Source organism: Oncorhynchus tshawytscha, linkage group LG09 (assembly GCF_018296145.1).
Source record: "Oncorhynchus tshawytscha isolate Ot180627B linkage group LG09, Otsh_v2.0, whole genome shotgun sequence".
NCBI lineage: Eukaryota > Metazoa > Chordata > Actinopteri > Salmoniformes > Salmonidae > Oncorhynchus > Oncorhynchus tshawytscha.
The window spans coordinates 29,505,923-29,528,128 of record NC_056437.1 but is presented as its reverse complement, the minus strand read 5'-3'; the positions used below and the strand labels follow the sequence as shown (position 1 = coordinate 29,528,128).

Sequence of the window (22,206 nt, the reverse complement as noted above, 5' to 3'; positions counted from 1 at the left end):
GCTAAAAGCGACTGCTAAATGGCATATATTATAAACATAGCTAAATATACATTCACATTAAATAGAACAAATAATATAATAAGTACAGGACACAGTACATGAAACACATTGATACTTGGGTGCATTAAGAATTAGTCAATGTGTTCAGGGTTGGTGCGCCTTGATCCTGCTTTGACCTCCATGGAGAAGGGAAAATTGCAATTTCAAAGCTGATTACTTCTAATTCTCCACATTTTGACATGGGATTGAGTGAACATTTTCAGGTTAAAACAGATTTCCTTCAATTATACACATTTTGCCATGGCTTATGCCTTGTTCTTATGCTGTCTGAGTGACTCAAACTTTAGACCAATATCAATGGGGGCCCCATGCCATGCCATTTTGGGAATTTTAGATTCTCTCTGACTGTCTAGTTTTTATTTTGGTGATTGTTAGTTCTCAAATATGATCTTATAAAAAAAGATATTGCTCCATTATCTTTTCTACATACTTTATATCTGGTTTTAGTCGTTCAAGTTTACACTGAAAACGTTTTACCATCCTGAAAATGCATATAGGGGATACACTGGTCTACTCTTGTGGAGTTCCACATGACTGCTGTTTTGTTCAGAGCTTAATATTACAACATCTTTCCGATGTGGGGGTGTAGGATTTTTGATCATCTTATAAAATAGAAAGACATCTGAGAAAAAAAATAAAGTTGTCAAAATTTAACAGATTGTACATGTGGAGAATTTTACAGTGGTGGTAATAATGTGATTTCCTGTCCAGGATCTTCAGTGCTTCTTTATATAGAGATCTAACGGGTATAATTTATGTTTCATTGGCTTGAGACTGGCTGGTGTTAAAATAGGACAGGTGAGAAAAGATCATTGCATGTAAATACATTTTGGCTGCCTCTGTAGAGCATGAGTTTCTGATGTTTTGATGGACATCCTTTTAATGTGTTTTTTTAAGTTCAAAGTAGGGTCTAGGATATTGGCCAGATATTTAAACTGTACATTTTATTGTCCATGGAGGAGTATGTCCGGGTAAGCCGGATGTACTATTCCTGTTTTTTCCACATTGAGGGTGAGACAGGAATGTTTGAGCCATTCAGCCACTTTCTCCAATGATGCTGTTAGTTTGCTTGCCACTTCATCAGCATTCTTGCCATGGGTATAAAAAACTGTATCATCCATGTACATTTGTTTATCCACACCTTGGCACACAGATGGAAGGTCATTAATATAGAGACCGAAAAACAAAGGGCCCAGGATTGACCCCTGTGGCACTCCCATAGTGCAATCCCTTTGTGATGATAGTTCACCATTTATTTGAGCACATTGCATCTGTTCTGCCAGATAAGACTCAATCCATTTTAAAGAACTTGATGAGATGTTGAAGTTAAATAGCTTGGAGAAGAGGACATTGTGGTTAACAGTGTCAGAGGCTTTTCTGAGGTCGAGGAGAACAGAATCTACAACACCCGCTTTTATCCAGCTTGGCCTTGATCATCTCTAGGAAATACCAACATGCTGTTTCTGGAGAGTGGTTGACCCTAAACCTAAACTGCATGGGGTGAAGGGGAAAGCTACCCATTTTCAGGTGGGCTGTTAGCTGTTCCATTACCACTGTTGTACTGCTCCGTTATTTGCCTGTTTGTGACCTGCTTGTTAGCTTGCACCATTCTTGCCATTCTCCTTTGACCTCTCTCGTCAACAAGCTTTTTTCGCCCACAGGACTGTCGCTGACTGGATGTTTTTTGTTTGTCGCACCATTCTCGGTAAACCCTAGACACTGTTGTGTGTGAAAAGCCCAGGAGGGCGGCCGTTGCTGAGATACTGGATCCGGTGAACCTGGCAACGACAATCATACCATGCTCAAAGTCGCTTAGGTCACTCGTTTTGCTCATTTTAATGTTCAATTGAACAATGACTGATTGCCTGTCTGCCTGCTTTATATAGCGTTCCCCGTGACTGTCTGTATGAGCGATCCATTGTTGTGAACGGGGTAGTGTACAGTACTTAATAAACTCCTAATCCTTGGCTTTACAGTTTGACACAGAACATATGAGAGGATGCACCTTCCCTTCATTTTGTTGTCACCAGGTTCAAAATCCAAAAGGCACTCGCACATCTCAGCAATCTTTTTTGCAGGTACATGGTAACAATTGGATAAGATGAGAAAAAATAAGAAACCCGCACACTGCGCTTGCTAGATATGTAAAGATGAATAAAGAGCAGTGGTATTAGCAAGAGCGGTGTCCAGGTTTGTTCTTTTTTCTTGTCCCTGGTGACATTCGTTGCAAGGGTTGATAGTCTGGTCTCTGATGGTAAATTGTTGGCCCAATTTAAAACGGAATCAATTAAGAATTTATTGAAAGTGGTAGCGATGACAGTTTTTGTCTTGGAGACTCCCATCTACCTTCAGTTGTAGGTCACCAGTCTTGACATGGCCTTTTTCAGTCAATTTATCAAGGTTTTTCTACGTGAGTTTGCCGTTGCCTTTGGCCTCCTTGATGGTTTTAAGAAAGAAATCAGCTTTGGCTTTCCTAAAACTCTTAGTCCCTTCATTTCTAAGTCCCTTGTTAACTGGTCAGTCAACAACTAAGCCATATTTTTGTGATTTCTTCACAGCAGCATCTCTCTTCTTTATCAGGTGCCAAAGGGTGCCATTGAACCAAGGTGGGTTCCGTTTTTTTAGTACGATTTGTGAGAGACTTTCCTTGAAACTTTGCTATGGATTCAATGAATTGTTGTAATTTCATTGCAGTCTTTTTCCAAATTTACACCAGAAATGATTGTACTATATAAAATACAAATAAATTATATAAAGACAGTGGAAATGGACTCAATCTCATCTAATACATTTCTCTTCATTGGACAACCAGTAAAAATAAAGGTCGAAGAGAATTTTTCTTCTTCTAAAATAGAATTTTTTCCAAAAACACAATCATTATTTGAAAGTGGCCTCTTCTGGGATAAGAGGAAGAAGTATGTATTTATTGTGTAACACAGGGGTACTGGCATGCTTTAAGCTTGTCTTGAGAGTGGTGAAATCCCTTTGAAGCATAACAGCAACATAATGTACCATTGGTTCTGTTGTCTGCCAAACAGTGATTCCCACATTACAGTAGCGTAAATAGGTTCCACCTCCAAAATAATTCCACATGCAGCAGTTAATAAGGCTGCCTTTGAAAATATACAAGTTGTTTATCTTTCTCAATAAGTATACCATAAGAGTATTATGTCTTTCATCTATTTGTATTTTTGGGGCATGTTTTGAGCTGTTGGGAGTTGTTTTTCTGTTATTTTATATTGCTTTGCCTAACTTCAAATAGTGTGTGTAGTGTACGTGTGTGTCAGCGTGTCCATGCATCTGTGTGTGTGCGTCCGCATGTGTGTTCAGCAGCTGTTGTGCGCTGTACTCTACTCTATCTTGTCCCTGAACATGTGGCCCTTGGACAGGTATTCCCATGGTGATTAGAGCCTAACCCCAGGCCCCTGGCCTGTCTCTCACCCAGGATGCCTCTCTGAAGGAGGGTGAGGTACCTCCAGTCAGCAGTCAACACTCTCCCCCTTGCTGGCTCCCAACACCTACAGTAGAATACAGCCAGCCCAGTGCCAACACTGAAGTTGTTGGTCTTAGGCAGCTTTAGAATAACCTCACCATCAGGCAACAACATGTCTAATCAGCCATTGTTCCAGAGGGTGATGCAGTTGTCCATAGTAAGCCCACATCCACTGTCTGTTGGCCCTCAGACCCAGGAGGGCGGCCTCAGCAATGTCATAGAGCCTTGGTATGCCTTAATTAGCCCGTATCTCCCTCTTACTGCACTATTCAGTCACATAAATGGGGGATTGATTTTCTGGCTGCCTAACTGATGCATCTGGTGTTACCGTAGCTGGGCAAGGACAGCAGCAGCAACTTGAAGAGAAAGCCTGTTGATTCTGTTCTGTTAGCCTCTCCTCTCCTCCTCTGCCTTCAGTGATAGCAGCTAGCTAGCACTTAAAGAATTCACTTTGCAGGCAGGTTGCCTGGGCTTTGCAGTGCACAGCGTTGATACAGCTTCGTCCTCACCTCACTGAGTGGTATGTAAGACTCACAGTAGATCCACCAGCTGCCTGTAGGGGAGACCTTCTGAAGTGCAAATCACCAGGTTTCTGGAAAACATGATTGAACGCTGGGGCCACTGGGACCGCGCCAACCACCCATTACTTGTAATGAGTTGTCGAGAGGGGGAGCAACAGAGGGATGGAGAGATGGAGCTGGATATAGAGAGAGACTGTCTGTCATTTAGTAAGGAACGACAGTCTCAGACAGTGAGGAGGCTAAATAGAAGAGAGGAGAGAGGGGGAAGAAAGTATGTCAGAGAATACTTAGAGAAAGTAAAGAGAAAAGAAGTGAAGGGATTTTTCATTCATGTCTGTGTTATTAATCATGCACCTCTGTGGTGTTATTTTGAGCAGAGGTGCACAGAGTGGTGAGCATATAGAACAGAGTGGTGAGCGTATAGAACAGAGTGGTGAGCATATAGAACAGAGTGGTGAGCATATAGAACAGAGTGGTGAGCATATAGAACAGAGTGGTGAGCATATAGAACAGAGTGGTGAGCATATAGAACAGAGTGGTGAGCATATAGAACAGAGTGGTGAGCATATAGAACAGAGTGGTGAGCATATAGAACAGAGTGGTGAGCATATAGAACAGAGTGGTGAGCATATAGAACAGAGCTGGTGAGCATATAGAACAGAGTGGTGAGCATATAGAACAGAGTGGTGAGCATAGAACAGAGTGGTGAGCATATAGAACAGAGCAGAGTGGTGAGCATATAGAACAGAGTGGTGAGCATATAGAACAGAGTGGTGAGCATATAGAACAGAGTGGTGAGCATATAGAACAGAGCTGTGAGCGTATAGAACAGAGTGGTGAGCATATAGAACAGAGTGGTGAGCATATAGAACAGAGTGGTGAGCATATAGAACAGAGTGGTGAGCATATAGAACAGAGTGGTGAGCATATAGAACAGAGTGGTGAGCATATAGAACAGAGTGGTGAGCATATAGAACAGAGTGGTGAGCATATAGAACAGAGTGGTGAGCATAGAGAACAGAGAACAGAGTGGTGAGCATATAGAACAGAGTGGTGAGCATATAGAACAGAGCTGTGAGCGTATAGAACAGAGTGGTGAGCATATAGAACAGAGCTGTGAGCGTGAACAGAGTGGTGAGCATATAGAACAGAGTGGTGAGCGTATAGAACAGAGTGGTGAGCATATAGAACAGAGCTGTGAGCATATAGAACAGAGTGGTGAGCATATAGAACAGAGCTGTGAGCATATAGAACAGAGTGGTGAGCATATAGAACAGAGCTGTGAGCATATAGAACAGAGTGGTGAGCATATAGAACAGAGCTGAGCATATAGAACAGAGTGGTGAGCATATAGAACAGAGTGGTGAGCATATAGAACAGAGTGGTGAGCATATAGAACAGAGTGGTGAGCATATAGAACAGAGCTGTGAGCATAGCTGTGAGCATAGAACAGAGTGGTGAGCATATAGAACAGAGCTGGTGAGCATATAGAACAGAGTGGTGAGAACATAGCATATAGAACAGAGTGGTGAGCATATAGAACAGAGTGGTGAGCATATAGAACAGAGCTGTGAGCATATAGAACAGAGTGGTGAGCATATAGAACAGAGCAGTGAGCATATAGAACAGAGTGGTGAGCATATAGAACAGAGCTGTGAGCATATAGAACAGAGTGGTGAGCATATAGAACAGAGCTGTGAGCATATAGAACAGAGTGGTGAGCATATAGAACAGAGCTGTGAGCGTATAGAACAGAGCTGTGAGTGAAAATAGAACAATATAACAGCGCCTGTGGTTTTTATTCTAGGCGTGAAGATATTTCATATTTCAATTATTTAACCTTTATATTGACAGGGAGTCAATGGTGATACAAAGGTCTCTTTTCCAGACGAGCCCTGTATAGCACCACAATACACATCAAAATACAATAAACACATTAAACTACACATTCATATACACATTAAAATACACTTTATTATACACAACAATACACAAAATACACAATACACAATTATAAAAAACTGTCACATTATTCAGCAAAAAAGGTCCTCTTAACAGCTGTCTGAAATGCCCTAAATCTAGAGGCATGTCTAGACGATATTAGACTACACTGATAACTCGTGCTTGGCTGCCTAATGTATAGGTGCCCCCATAATATTTAAATTGAGGAAGTGTTATCATTATTATTATTTTAGCAATCCGTGGTAGAAGACCCTCCTAATAAAAATGCCCCCCATCCTGCTGATTTTGAGCTGATGAACAGTATTTGCGCTTGAGGTTATGGGTGCTTTATAAATTCGCTCTGGCTATCTACTCCAATTTCAGAGCACTCTAGTCTGAGTGTGCCAGAGCGCAGAATAACTGATGAATTTACGAACGCTCAACACTAGTTGAATATATCCGGGGTCATTAAAAAAAGCGTAGTTAAATTGTTGCCAGCAGCACAGTTGCAGTCACCAACGCTCTGGATGACATGAAAACAGTCTAACCAGCTCTGCTAGGGCGAGTAAATTGTCATTTGTGTCTGGAAGTAGATAGCAAGCAAGCCAACGTTTGGCAGTTATCTTGGGTGATTGACTGTCGTTGTTTGGTCAGAACGCTCGGATCATCTCTACTCCTCCGCCAGAGCTTCCAGTGTGCGTATGCGCTCTGAACGCTCCGAGAGCGAAACTCTTTGAATTTACAAACGGGCAATCTGACAACAACGCTCTGAATTTACAAACTGGAAATCCGACAACAACGCTTTGAATTTACAAACGGAAAATCACCATATGGATGAGAAAGTGAACCTGCCATTTCCCCAAAAAGTTTTGCTCATTGGGGAATCGGGGATTCCCTGCTTTGCGATCTATTGCCTAGGACATCAACAGCCAGGGTTTCATTAAATAAGCTATAGGCACAATACTTTTTATTGCACATTTAGGCCTAATTAAACTGACGCATTTGGCGATGTTCAACTTCAATTCACTGGCACAATGGATAATAGTTTAGCCATACACATTGATAGCCTAATCTATACTTTAATATACTTTTGGTGAGTTTATGAGCCATTGCTAGACAAGACATTGCGACATACAGGTTATATTGCCTATGCGCACTGTTAAGACTGTCTGCCTGCCTGTCTCTCCCTCGCTGGGTCTTCTGTTCTTTCTCTTCGCGAGTGTGTGTTCAGTCTTCGGTCTGTTGCGTATAGAATAGTTTACAGTAGCCTACTACACATTAATAGCCCCATACTTATTGAAATTGTAAGCCATGAAATGGCAAGATACAGCTTTTGTTTACCGGTGCACAGTTGGTGTCGGTCTTGCCTACCTTCGTTGGCTGTGCCCCTCCCCTCTCTTTCCCTCACTAGTTTGCTCTTTCTTTGTTGTGAAAGATGTGAGTTTGTTGTCTTGGAAGTTAAAACAACTACTCAGTATCTTCCGTTGCAGTCGAGGAGGAGATTTGAAGGGCAATGAGACAAGGAATCGATTACTCTCCACCGCTAAGCATATGCAGTCAGGAGCGGATGAGAGGAGAAAATGTGCGTCTTAAAAAATATATTATTTGGTATTTATTTTTTGCTTCTGCCATTCAAACGATTATAATGGTGACTGCAGGAGCGATTGCCATCATTTTGTGTACTAACCTGCAGCTAGGCCATAGTACAGTACAGGAGCGCAACTTTCACTGGGGATCGCCCCCCCACCAGTTTTATAGTAGGAATGTGCCTAATATTTGTTATAATAATAAATGTAATAATAATAAATGTAAAAAATGTTCCCCCCACTTCTAAAACCAAAGTTGCGCCCCTGGTACTGTATGCATTAATAGCATGGAAAATGAAAACAATTTTTTTTACGTAAATTGAAAATCAATGCTTTAGAAGGGAATTCCATCTTTTATCACCAGAGCCTGGCTCCCTTGGTATGCAGTGGACAAAGTATTTGTCTTGAGTCCAAATCCATAGACTTGGAATTGGTAGTCTTTAAAAATAATTGTGTGTCTCAGTTGCATGTGTGTATTATTCAATATACACTATATACAAAAGTTTGTGGACACCCCTTCAAATTAGTGAATTTGGCTATTTCAGCCACGCCCGTTGAGGACAGGTGTATAAAATTGAGCACACATCCATGCAATCTCCATAGACAAACTTTGGCAGTAGAGTGGCCTTACTGAAGAGCTCAGTGACTTTCAATGTGGCACCGTCATAGGATGCCACCTTTCCAGTTCGTGAAATTTCTGCCCTGCTAGAGCTGTCCCGGTCAACTGTAAGTACTGTGAAGTGGAAACGTCTAGGAGCAACAATGACTCAGCCGAAAAATGGTAGGCCACACAAGCTCACAGAACGGGACCAACTGTAAAGTTTGGTGGAGGAGGAATAATGGTCTGGGGCTGTTTTTCATGGTTCGGTCTAGGCCGCTTAGTTCCAGTGAATGGAAATCTTAATGCTACATCATACAAAGACATTCTAGACGATTCTGTGCTTCCAACTTTGTGGCTACAGTTTGGGAAGGCCCTTTTCTCTTTCAGCATGGCAATGCCTCCGTGCACAGAGCGAGGTCCATACAGAAATGGTTTGTCGACATCGATGTGGAAGAACTTGACTGGCCTGCACAGAGCCTTGATCTCAACCCCATCGAACACCTTTGGGATGAATTGGAACTCCGACAGCGAGCCAGGCCTAATCGCACAACATCAGTGCCCGACCTCACTAATACTCTAGTGGCTGACTGGAAGCAATGTTCCAACATCTAGTGGAAAGCCTTCCCAGAAGAGTGGAGGCTGTTATTGCAGCAAAGGGGGGACCAACTCCATATTAATGCCCATGATTTTAGAATGAGATGTTCAACGAGCAGGCGTCCACATACTGTTGGCCATGTAGTGTACTTTTGGTCATGTAGTGTATCAGGTCTTTGAGCTGAGTGTGTGTGTGTTAGTTTCTCTGTGTGTGTGAGTGTGTGTCGTATCGACATGTTTGTTTCTATGCAGACGGTGGGCTGGCTTTGAGAGAGGCTGTGATAAATGATGGTTCTAGCAGTGCATGGGAATCTGCCTGTCTCCAACTCCACAACAAAGGGAGTAGAACCCATTCAATTAAAAAAGGTCCTTCAAGTCTGCAGAAAAAAACATGATTTGAATATGAAACAATGCCACAACAGCCTCATGTTGAGTCCTGCCATGTCCCGTGGTTTCAGCCTCATCTGTCGCTAGTTATACCATGCAGATGTAATGCTTTAGCTTCACAAAGACACCTGCTGTAGCAGAGTCATTAGTCTGGTGTTGCCCCTGGCCCCAGAACAAATACACATTCATCTGATGTGTGCACATACCAAAGGAAAAGGCCATGCATGGATGGATGATAGGATGATGGATGGATAGATGGTTGAATTGAAGCATGATAGATGGGTAGAGAAATGTGTGGATGTTTGAGTGAATGGTTAGCTTGATGGAGGAATGACGCTGAGATGCCTTTAAACCAGTGTTGTATAACATGCAGCATTGAACTTGAAAATAATACTTGAAGATTACAGAACCGCGAAATGATTCAGGTGTACCTCCAGACTTTGAAATAAGCCTGTTCTCTTTTTACCAATCCATTCCAAATGTCAGTCTTTATAGTTTTATGCAGTATCTATGCTGTGGTTTTTTGAAGTTTTCAAGAAATTTACTTGAGGTTTAGGCCCCTATTGATTCCATAAGCTCTAGAGCACTGCATTCCTTTTCAATTATTATTTCTTTCATTTTCTACTTTTGCCGGTCAGTCAGGTGAAGAGAGGAGAGGAGAGGAGAGGAGTACACTCCACGGAGGGCAAAGCGCTTGAGGGATCAGCCAGATGGTGTGGCACAGTAGAGTTGTTATTCAGGGTTCACAAACATCCATTCCACTTACAACTAACATCTATAGGAGAGAGAGAGAGAGGCAGGGTCACGGGAGCTTGTTTAAAACCTTTTGTACAGTCACATGAGAGGAATGTTCACTCATTTGTTTTGTACAAATAAAATCAAATATTTATACCTTGTTAGACCAAGTATCCAGTGTGTTCATAGTGTTTATAGCCAGAGCGGTTTTCATCAGTCTCACATATGGCTCTAGATAGCAGCTTGTTACAAATCAGTTTATACTGCTGCGACCAGTGAGCACAGTGTCACGCTGGTATGAATGATTCGGGAGACAGGCAGAGGTTTTTATTTTACCCAAAATATGGCGTGCCGTGTAAGGGCAAGAGGACAAAGACCAAACAAACACATAACAGTACCCCCCCCAAAAAAAGCCCAAAACACAGAGCAAAGGTACTCTCACACACACCAACGGACACTGTAACAATAATCGACAAGACCATGGAAACCAAAGTGCACATATACAAATACTAATCAGTGGGAATAGGGGACAGGTGTGCGTGATGAAAGTTCCGGAGGGATCTGTGATTCACAATCTAATGCTGCAACAACGCCTGTCTGCGTCCTGCATGGTGGAAGGAGGTATTTGTCTCTTCAAATCAAAAATCAAATCAAATCAAATCAAATTTTATTTGTCACATACACATGGTTAGCAGATGTTAATGCGAGTGTAGCGAAATGCTTGTGCTTCTAGTTCCGACAATGCAGTAATAACGAGCAAGTAATCTAACTAACAATTCCAAAAAAAACTACTGTCATACACAGTGTAAGGGGATAAAGAATATGTACATAAGGATATATGAATGAGTGATGGTACAGAGCAGCATAGGCAAGATACAGTAGATGCTATCGAGTACAGTATATACATATGAGATAAGTATGTAAACCAAGTGGCATAGTTAAAGTGGCTAGTGATACATGTATTACATAAGGATGCAGTCGATGATATAGAGTACAGTATCAACGTATGCATATGAGATGAACAATGTAGGGTAAGTAACATTATATAAGGTAGCATTGTTTAAAGTGGCTAGTGATATATTTACATCATTTCCCATCGATTCCCATGATTAAAGTGGCTGGAGTAGAGTCAGTGTCATTGACAGTGTGTTGGCAGTAGCCACTCAATGTTAGTGGTGGCTGTTTAACAGTCTGATGGCCTTGAGATAGAAGCTGTTTTTCAGTCTCTCGGTCCCAGCTTTGATGCACCTGTACTGACCAAGCAGATAGATTGACTCCAAGGAGAAGTGAAGGGCACAGAGAGGCAGAGCGCATTGCCATGGGAACGCACATCCCACACAGCTGTCCTTTATTCTGAATGGTCACCATTTATTTCCCTATTTAGATTAATGCCTGTTTAAATTAATAAAGAACAGTTCATTTTCTACACATTAAATGTGATTTCCCCTGAATTCTCAATTACTCCACCATGACAAGTATTTTGTACAATATTCTGAATAATCCATTCTCTCTCTCTCTCTCTGATTGGTAGCTATTATTTTGAGATCTGACCATGTCTGTCAGGCTTGGTGTTATGTTCTATGGCTGCCGGGAGAGATTTGGTTCTGTTGGACTGTGTGTGTGGTTGACTGTGTTCTGACCCTCACCTGGATATCTGAATGTGGGAAGAAATGCCTGGAGGCTTGGTTGACTTTGATTTTACCCTCATTTTACCCTCATTTTACCCTCACCTAACTGTACTGTCTGTATTTTATATCCAGTGCTGTGTACTGACGGTGCTGTTTGTCTGTCTGGTACGTTGACTGTGTTCTAACCATCACCTGACTGCTGTCTGTTTGACAGTTAGGGAGACTGTGTCTCTCCTAATCCTAACAGTTACCTGAATGTGCTGTCTGTCTGTTTGGTTGACTGTGTTCTGAGTTCTGTCCCTCACCTGAGCTTACTCAAACAGACTGCCTGTCTGTTTGTATTTCTAGGCTGACTATGTTCTGACCCAAAGCTGACTGTTCGGTCTGTCTGTCTGTCTGTTTCTTCAGTCTGCTCCCAGTTCTCCAGAGGAGTGTACGCCATCTTCGGCTTCTACGACCAGAAGTCCATGAACACGCTGACCTCGTTCTGTGGGGCTCTACACACCTCCTTTATCACACCCAGCTTCCCCGCCGATGCCGACGTGCAGTTTGTCATCCAGATGAGGCCTCCTCTACGGGGAGTTGTCCTCAGCCTGCTGGCCCACTACAAGTGGGAGAAGTTTGTCTACCTCTATGACACCGAGAGAGGTAAGAGACAGCCTGTCTAACAGTCAGACAGTCTTCCATCCACACACAATGGAATGCTGCATATAGAAAAGGGTCTCTGTGGTTAACCCTTAGCCTGGCTTCTTTATGTGTCTACCTCTATGACACCTGGAGATAAGAGCTAAGAGACAGCCGCCTAACAGACTGACGGACTGACAGCCTGACACAAATGAGACACTGTACTATATACAGCATACATGCTCTCTGGTTAACCCATAGCCTGACTTACTTTTATGTTCAGTATATCATGAGAGAAATATGTCTATTTGATATTGTTAGACCCATCAGACGAGCTCATTTTTGATTTCAGGTTCTGTGATAAGTGATAATCCAGTTTGACTGACAGGAAAAAGAAGAGGTGCTCCTCTCTCCTCACATCACGTTAAACCATGAAGTATTTCATTATTTCCCCTCAGTGTGGAAATCCTTTCCCCAGTTCTCATTCCAAGAGTGGTCTATCTAAGACCTTTAAATCTGGGCCTGTAATGATGCCAAAGTGCTTTAGTGTCTGGGAGGAGGTTGAATGCTGCTTGGCTTCCACAGGGCTCTGTCTGCTTCCGTAAATGAGTCCAAGACAGGTACTGTTATGTGTTCTTGTCGCTGTGACTGTTGATGTGCTGTAGTGTAACTCTGAGGAGATCCCTCCATCTGTACGGTACCAGCCTCTAATCCTCTGAATAGAATTTACACTCTAATTGGATTATATAAAGAACGAGCCACAACACACCGTGACTTTTACATGTCCTTCATGCACCCTCCTCCTCTCTTCTCCGCTGTACCCCAGCAGCAGCCGTGGGCTGACGGAGGGAGCTAGCGGAGGTCTCCATCCTGCTCTGTGAAGGTCAACATCTGGAGAGTTCAGCTTTAAGACAGAACACTAATGACACTCCAATCTGTCAGAGTGGGATATTCCTGGTCCTGGACCAGGCTACTGTACTGTAAGGCTGGCTGTAGAGAGAGACATACTGTACTGGACCAGGCTACTGTACTGTAAGGCTGGCTGTAGAGAGAGACATACTGTACTGGACCAGGCTACTGTACTCTAAGGCTGGCTGTAGAGAGAGACATACTGTACTGGACCAGGCTACTGTACTGTAAGGCTGGCTGTAGAGAGAGAGAGAGAGACATACTGTACTGGACCAGGCTACTGTACTGTAAGGCTGGCTGTAGAGAAGGCTGTAGAGAAGGCTGTAGAGAAGGCTGTAGAGAAGGAGAGGCAAACTGTACTGGACCAGGCTACTGTACTGTAAGGCTGGCTGTAGAGAGATACATACTGTACTGGACCAGGCTACTGTACTGTATAGGCTGGCTGTAGAGAGGGAGCGACAAACTGTACTGGACCAGGCTACTGTACTGTAAGGCTGGCTGTAGAGAGTGAGGGACATACTGTACTGGACCAGGCTACTGTACTGTAAGGCTGGCTGTAGAGAGCGATACATACTGTACTGGACCAGGCTACTGTACTGTAAGGCTGGCTGTAGAGAGAGACATACTGTACTGGACCAGGCTACTGTACTGTAAGGCTGGCTGTAGAGAGGGAGAGACAAACTGTACTGGACCAGGCTACTGTACTAAGGCTGGCTGTAGAGAGGGAGAGACATACTGTACTGGACCAGGCTACTGTACTGTAAGGCTGGCTGTAGAGAGGGATATACTGTACTGGACCAGGCTACTGTACTGTAAGGCTGGCTGTAGAGAGGAGAGACAAACTGTACTGGACCAGGCTACTGTACTGTAAGGCTGGCTGTAGAGAGGAGAGACAAACTGTACTGGACCAGGCTACTGTACTGTAAGGCTGGCTGTAGAGAGAGACATACTGTACTGGACCAGGCTACTGTACTGTAAGGCTGGCTGTAGAGAGGAGAGACAAACTGTACTGGACCAGGCTACTGTACTAAGGCTGGCTGTAGAGAGAGACATACTGTACTGGACCAGGCTACTGTACTGTAAGGCTGGCTGTAAAGATAGACATACTGTACTGGACCAGGCTACTGTACTGTAAGGCTGGCTGTAGAGAGCGATACATACTGTACTGGACCAGGCTACTGTACTAAGGCTTGCTGTAGAGAGAGACATACTGTACTGGACCAGGCTACTGTACTGTAAGGCTGGCTGTAAAGATAGACATACTGTACTGGACCAGGCTACTGTACTGTAAGGCTGGCTGTAGAGAGCGATACATACTGTACTGGACCAGGCTACTGTACTAAGGCTGGCTGTAGAGAGAGACATACTGTACTGGACCAGGCTACTGTACTGTAATGCTGGCTGTAAAGATAGACATACTGTACTGGACCAGGCTACTGTACTGTAAGGCTGGCTGTAGAGAGGGATATACTGTACTGGACCAGGCTACTGTACTGTAAGGCTGGCTGTAGAGAGGGAGAGACAAACTGTACTGGACCAGGCTACTGTACTGTAAGGCTGGCTGTAGAGAGAGACATACTGTACTGGACCAGGCTACTGTACTGTAAGGCTGGCTGTAGAGAGGGAGAGACAAACTGTACTGGACCAGGCTACTGTACTAAGGCTGGCTGTAGAGAGAGACATACTGTACTGGACCAGGCTACTGTACTGTAAGGCTGGCTGTAAAGATAGACATACTGTACTGGACCAGGCTACTGTACTGTAAGGCTGGCTGTAGAGAGCGATACATACTGTACTGGACCAGGCTACTGTACTAAGGCTGGCTGTAGAGAGAGACATACTGTACTGGACCAGGCTACTGTACTGTAATGCTGGCTGTAAAGATAGACATACTGTACTGGACCAGGCTACTGTACTGTAAGGCTGGCTGTAGAGAGGGAGAGACAAACTGTACTGGACCAGGCTACTGTACTGTAAGGCTGGCTGTAGAGAGGGAGAGACAAACTGTACTGGACCAGGCTACTGTACTGGAGCAGGTATTCTGTTTACAATACCATGTTCTTGCTGTAATTAGAAACTGGGGATAGGACAAAATGCAGAGGCTGACAGTTCCACAACGTTTCTCACTTGTGTAAACCAACCATTTACTATTCATCATAGTGTAAAACTATAGTGCATCTCCTCTGTCGACCATTTCCAGTTTTTCCTCTGGCCGAGGGAGATCTTAGTTGCCTTTATCCTCTCTGGCCCATGAGAGGTTCCTATAACCAAATGTTGAGCTTTTAGGAAATAATTAGAGTTCTGAAATATTAGACCACATTTGGGCTAAAATATATTCTGCCCTTTTTTACATGTATTTTTGAAAGGTCTGGCGATGGTGAGAGATATTCACTGTATTGTGATTGTGTACTGGTTTTATATACAGTAGAGTGTATTCAAAGTGCTGTGGAGCCTACATTGAGACAGCTTTATTACAGTGCTTTGTAGAGGTTTACTTGCTGGTTTATCTTACGATATACAGTATAACTTTGGTGCTTTATCCATCATCTCATCAAACCATGTTGTGTATCGTTCAACTAGAAAAAGACTGCTCACTTCTAACCCATTTTTCTCACTGAGTTTAAGACGTTTACTTAAAAAATGCTTGTCTTTTTAAATCTTCCCTCTCCATCAGCACAGCACACCAACCTAATTGAGATGTTAGTAGCTAACACCCTTTCCTTATGTTGTTCCAGATGTTTTATCCCTTCCTAAACCATGTTAAGACAGTGCCAATTGCTTTGAAATTGGGGGCCTCATGTCAGAAGCATGGACACGGGCCATGTGTCTCAGTGTCTGTGTGTCTGCGGCAGGCCGTACCAGCGGATAATTGCTTGGCTGCTGTGGTGGAGGAAAGGTGATTACGAGGTTTATTGTCTCTCCCGGGCAAAATCAACCTTCCTCCATGTGCCTCCTGATTCACCCAACAGCTCTCCTTGACTTATGGAGGCCCTTCCACCTACTGTGTCTGGATCAGATCGTCACCATTTGTAACATACTCCCATTTCCACAGGATGACGTGAAACCGTAAAGAAAACAGAAAGGGGTAAAAACTCCATCCCGCCAGATGGATAACAGGAGAGAAGAGCCCTATCAACTCACTGTGGTATTTTGTGTCATAGGAAATAGATTTTTGGAAAAGCAATAGATTAAGCTTTTTTGGGGGTCTAATGGGCCTTTGGCCTGCAGCAACATTGGCTGCTTTAGCCACTGTAGTTTGGAGTCTTACCCCACATGCTGTGCTGTGCATGCCTTACCTACAGCTTGTGTTTGCTGTGAGGCAAGAAAGAGAAGAATTCCAGTGGGATGATTTCTCCATCACTGATGACAAAGCCACCAAACACACCTGGACACGCAAAAAAAGTATAGAAAAGGGTCTCTGTGGTTAACCCTTAGCCTGGCTTCTTTATGTGTCTACCTCTATGACACCTGGAGATAAGAGCTAAGAGACAGCCGCCTAACAGACTGACGGACTGACAGCCTGACACAAATGAGACACTGTACTATATACAGTATACATGCTCTCTGGTTAACCCATAGCCTGACTTACTTTTATGTTCAGTATATCATGAGAGAAAAATGTCTATTTGATATTGTTAGACCCATCAGACGAGCTCATTTTTGATTTCAGGTTCTGTGATAAGTGATAATCCAGTTTGACTGACAGGAAAAAGAAGAGGTGCTCCTCTCTCCTCACATCACGTTAAACCATGAAGTATTTCATTATTTCCCCTCAGTGTGGAAATATATATGACTCTAGTCCCTTTTTCTTCACAGAAAGCATGAAAATGGGAATAGTAATGGATGCAAACTACAGTCTCCTGGATCGCAGTGAGGTGAACCCTATCATGACTGAAAGGCTTGCTCAGGTTCTGAGACACTGTGTTGTAATAGGAAGATTTGTTACTGTGTCAAGGTACAATAACATAGGAATCTCCTGCTTGCAAAATAAACACCCAAAGATTTCGACCCTGCCTTCACTGTGCATGGAGCTTTCGATTTCCAATGTGATTTGGCCCCTTAGTGAGAGTCTCTCACACCGGCAGTCATGTTCTCCTCTTTCAACCTCTGTATCACATCGATTCCACCTTGCCATCATGCTGGAAATACTTAGAATATCCTGTCTCCATAGTTGTGTTGAATCTGAATGACATTGAATAGGATTTTCCTATTGAATCATTGAAGAGTGTTTTGAGTTCTTTACCACTAGTTCCTGTTAACAGAAATGGGAGTTCAGTTAGTATACCTGCCCGTGTTCTGCTTGAAGAACACCTCAAATCCTTTAACAATAAAAATTCATAAAGGAGAATGTGTTTGAATGGAATTCATTTGTGCCTTTGACTTATAGCTACAGTAGATCCTGTTAGTGTTTGCATTTTGAATTAATATTTGGTAGCATTGCCTTTAAATTGTTTAACTTGGGTCAAACGCTTCAGGTAGCCTTCCACAAGCTTCCCACAGTAAGTTGGGTGAATTCTGGCCCATTCGTCCTAACAGAGCTGGTGTAACTGAGTCAGGTTTGTAGGCCTCCTTGCTCACACACACTTTTTCAGTTCTGCCCACACATTTTTTATAGGATTGAGGTCAGGGCTTCGTGATGGCCTTGGGGTCATTGTCCATTTGGAATACCCATTTGCAACCACGCTTTAACTGATGCCTTGAGATGTTGCTTCAATATATCCACATAATTTTCCTGTCTCATGATGCCATCTATTTTGTGAAGTGCACCAGTCCCTCCTGCAGCAAAGCAACCCCCACAACATGATGCTGCCATCCCCGTGCTTCACGGTTGGGATGGTGTTCTTTGGCTTGCAAGCCTCCCCCTTCTTCCTCCAAACATAATGATGGTCATTATGGCCAAACAGTTCTATTTTTGTTTCATCAGACCAAAGGACAGTTCTCCAAAAAGTACGATCTTTGTCCCCATGTGCAGTTGCAAACCGTAGTCTGGCTTTTTTATGCCGATTTTGGAGCAGTGGTTTCTTCCTTGTTGAGCGGCCTTTCAGGTTATGCTGACATAGGACTCGTTTTACTGTGGATATAGATACTTTTGTACCTGTTTCCTCCAGCATCTTCACAAGGTCCTTTGCTGTTGTCCTGGGATTGATATGCACTTTTCGCACCAAAGTATGTTCATCTCTAGGAGACAGAACACGTCTCCTTCCTGAGTGGTATGGCGGCTGCGGGGTCCCGTGGTGTTTATACTTGCGTACTCTTGTTTATACAGATGAATGTGGTACGTTCAGGCATTTAGACATTTCTCCCAAGGATGAAGCAGACTTGTAGAGGTCTACAATTTTATTTCTGAGGTCTTGGCTGATTTCTTTTGATTTTCCCTTGAAATACATCCACACGTAAACCTCCAATTGACTCCAATTGTGTCAATTAGCCTATCAGAAGCTTCTAAAGCCTGACATAATTTTCTGGATTTTTCCAAGTTGTTTAAAGGCACATTCAACTTAGTGTATGTAAACTTCTGACCCACTGGAATTGTGATACAGTTGAATTGTGATATAAGTGAAATAATCTGTCTGTAAACAATTGTTGGACAAATGACTTGTGTCACTCACAAAGTAGATGTCCTAACCCACTTGCCAAAACTATAGTTTGTTAACAAGAAATGTGTGGAGTGGTTGAGAAAAAGAGTTTTAATGACTCCAACCTAAGCTTATGTAAACTTCCCACTTCAACTGTATCTTGTTGAATATGCCATAGAGCGCATTCATTTTTAATATGAGAAATCAAATCCTTTTCATATAATATCCACAAGCAGACAAACACACACTCCTGTGAGAGCGGTCTACTTTCTGTTTGTCAGTCATTTTATGTGATTAACGGGAAAGAAAGTGTATTTATATTCTGCTGCCTGCATAAATACTGTAATATTAAATGACTGCCCCCTTTCTTGTAGGATATAGGGCTTTGTAATACACCTTTTGTTTCCTTGCTTTGGATTCATCTTATGAAATCATCTTAACCAAAGTCTACAAACTAACAGGCAAAAGGACAGCTTTTCTCTGGTCCCCATGTTACCCCTGACACTAGGTGAAGGTAAGGGTTGAGGTGGAAAATTGCATTTGTATGGAGTAAAATCACAGCTCCCCTGCTATATGCCTCACTGGCTTCCTCTCTGCAAGGAAACATCTGATTAATTGCACAGTGCTAAATGGTTGCGTTCAGCAGTCAGGCACAGGCTCATTAACACAGTGTGGGTGAGAGAGAGAGACGGCGTGGCACAAACCTGCTGCTCCACTCCCTCTCCTCTCCATCTCCGTGAGCTCTCTACACCACCTTCGCTTCCAGCCCAGCCCGGGCCTCTCCGCACAAATCAATGAGCACAGGCAGCCTGCTGTGGCTAAACGTTGTTTATCTCTTCTTCCCCATCACTGGCTCTGCCTGCCGTCTGTGTGGTCCCTCTCTCCCGCACTCATTAGCTCTGCCTTGGGACTCCAAGACTTCAGTTGGCTTTTAACGTCTCTAAGTCAAGTCCTTATTCTCTATGGGACCTGTGTGTCTTTCTCTGGGGGGCCCAACCTGATGCGGAACATGGAGAACATTGGGTCGGTCCAATTTGGAGCTCTGTATCCTTGGAGAGCTCTGTGATGCCTAACAAATCCTCTTTGAATCCTCCCCAATTGTATTAACTTAGAGAGATAGATGATACAAACTGGGTCTGTTGACTGCAAAGCTTTAGATAAACTGCAACTTGATGGAAGTACTGTACAGTGTTTTTTTAACAAGGAATGCTCAGAGTTATCAGTCGGAGTATGAGATGAAGGTAAAAGTGGGGTGGTGTGTTGCAGTGTGTGGATGGGTATACTGGGTGGGTGGGTATACTGTATGGGTGTATGTTGATCTTATTGTTTGTGTTTTGTAAGGCTCTCTCTGTGTGCGTGCACTGTGGAATGACCTCATTGATGAAAAGCGATGACTCATAGAGCATTCACAGCAGAGAGTCTGTAGCTGGGGCATCTGTTCTCCCCGAGTGCCTCTGCTCTCCCCTCTGAACAAAACCAAGCCTGCCCACCTTCCTGCCAGAGGCCCCAAATGGTCACCATGTGTCCAGGCACATTCAAGCATGTAGAGGTAGTGGAATGGGAGGAAAATCTGTGGTTTGTGCTGTGCTGCAGACCACATAGAATAGTATAATACTTGGCTACAATATTGTGCCACAACACACTGTTGCGGTGTGCTGCATTTTCAGGATTAAAATGCGTTAATTATGAATATAGACTGTGTTATAGCTTCCTTTTTAATCTAGCTTTGACATTTCCTCTTAGGAAATACAATATGGTATGCAGGTATGCAGGGTGGTATACCAGCAGCATACTACCCTGCATACCACTGCTGGCTTGCTTCTGATGCTAAGCAGGGTTGGTCCTGGTCAGTTCCTGGATGGGAGACCAGATGCTGCTGGAAGTGGTGTTTGAGGGCCAGTAGGAGGCACTCTTTCCTCTGGTCTAAAAAAATGTCCCAATGCCCCATGGCAGCGATTGGGGACACTGCCCTGTGTAGGGTGCTGTATTTCGGATGGGATGTTAAATGGGTGTCCTGACTCTCTGAGGTCATTAAGGATCCCATGGCACTTATCATAAGAGTAGGGGTGTTAACCCTGGTGTGCTGGCTAAATTCCTGATCTGGCCCTCAAACCATCACAGTCACCTAATAATCCCCAGTTTACAATTGTCTCATTCTTCCACCTCCTCTCCCCTGTAACTATTCCCCAGGTTGTTGCTGCAAATGAGAACATGTTCTCAGTCAACTTACCTGGTAACATAATGGATAAATAAACAGTATCAGGAGGTGCAGGTTAGTAGAGGGAGAAAGGGAGCTTGTTAGGAGTAAGCTGTTCTGGTTTGGATATCACATTGATTTCTGTATGTTGAGGCTGACTATTTTGCTACTACTCTTGATTCATTTTGAACTCAATCATGAAGCACAAAGACAAATGAGGAACAGTTATCATGCGGCTTCGGAGTGATAAACAAATGACAAGGATGTAGAGGGAACTAACAGTAAAAATTCAGTGTCACATATGGAATCACAGGAGTCCATAGTGTTGCTATAATAATAGCATTTACACCAGATATATCAGAGTCCTCCATAATGTGACACACACCAATTCTACATTCCCATTATTTATCTGGGACCACATTTAGAGTGTGTTATATATGTGTATTTGTATTTATTTTTTAGGGGGTAGATCAACTTTAATATTGCAGATAGATTATGGCTTCCATCAATACAATTGTCTGCACAATTTCCAATCCCACATATATATTTTTGTAAATGTACAGTATCAGTCAAAGGTTTGGACACACCTACTCATCCAAGGGTTTTTCTTTATTTCTATTATTATCTGCATTGTAGAATAATAGTGAAGACATCAACACTATGAAATAACACATATGGAATCATGTAGTAACCAAAAAATTGTTAAACAAATTAAAATATATTTTAGATTTCAGATTCTTCAAAGTAGCCACCCTTTGTCTTGATGACAGCTTTGCACTCTTGTGTTTCTTGGACCAAGCAAGGTTCTATGTATGTAATATATACAGTTGAAGTCGAAAGTTTAGGTTGGAGTCATTAAAACTTGTTTTTCAACCACTCCACCAATGTCTTGTTAACAAACTATAGCTTTGTCAAGTCGGTTAGGACATCTACTTTGTGCATGACACAAGTCATTTCTCCAACAATTGTTTACAGACAGATTATTTCACTTATAATTCACTGTATCACAATTCCAGTGGGTCAGAAGTTTACATACACTAAGTTGACTGTGCCTTTAAACAGCTTAGAAAAGTCCACAAAATGTAATCTAAAATTGTTGAATAAGTTTCCTGTAAACAATAGATATTATATTCCTTCTCTTTTAGCCAGATAAATACTGATAGTCTTTTTTTATTATTTGCTAAGCCATTACAATTGCACTACACTATCATACACTATCACAAGGCAGTAACAAGGCACTATCCAAAAGGCCCTAGTGTTGTCGCACGTTGACTATTGTTCAGTCGTGTGGTCAGGTGACACAAAAAAGGACTTAGGGAAATTGCAATTGGCTCAGAACAGGGCAGCACGGCTG

At 42.9% G+C, this 22,206-nt stretch overlaps 1 protein-coding gene across 2 annotated transcripts in view; it reads left to right on the top strand.

Moving 5' to 3' along the window:
• LOC112257743 (glutamate receptor 3) overlaps positions 1-22,206 on the top strand; it is a 115,151-nt gene that overhangs the window by 26,334 nt on the left and 66,611 nt on the right. For both annotated transcript variants that reach the window (XM_024431551.2, XM_042326759.1), the window contains exon 3: positions 11,955-12,194. In XM_024431551.2, the coding sequence (XP_024287319.2) occupies positions 11,955-12,194 (240 nt within the window). The remainder of the gene's footprint in view (positions 1-11,954; positions 12,195-22,206) is intronic.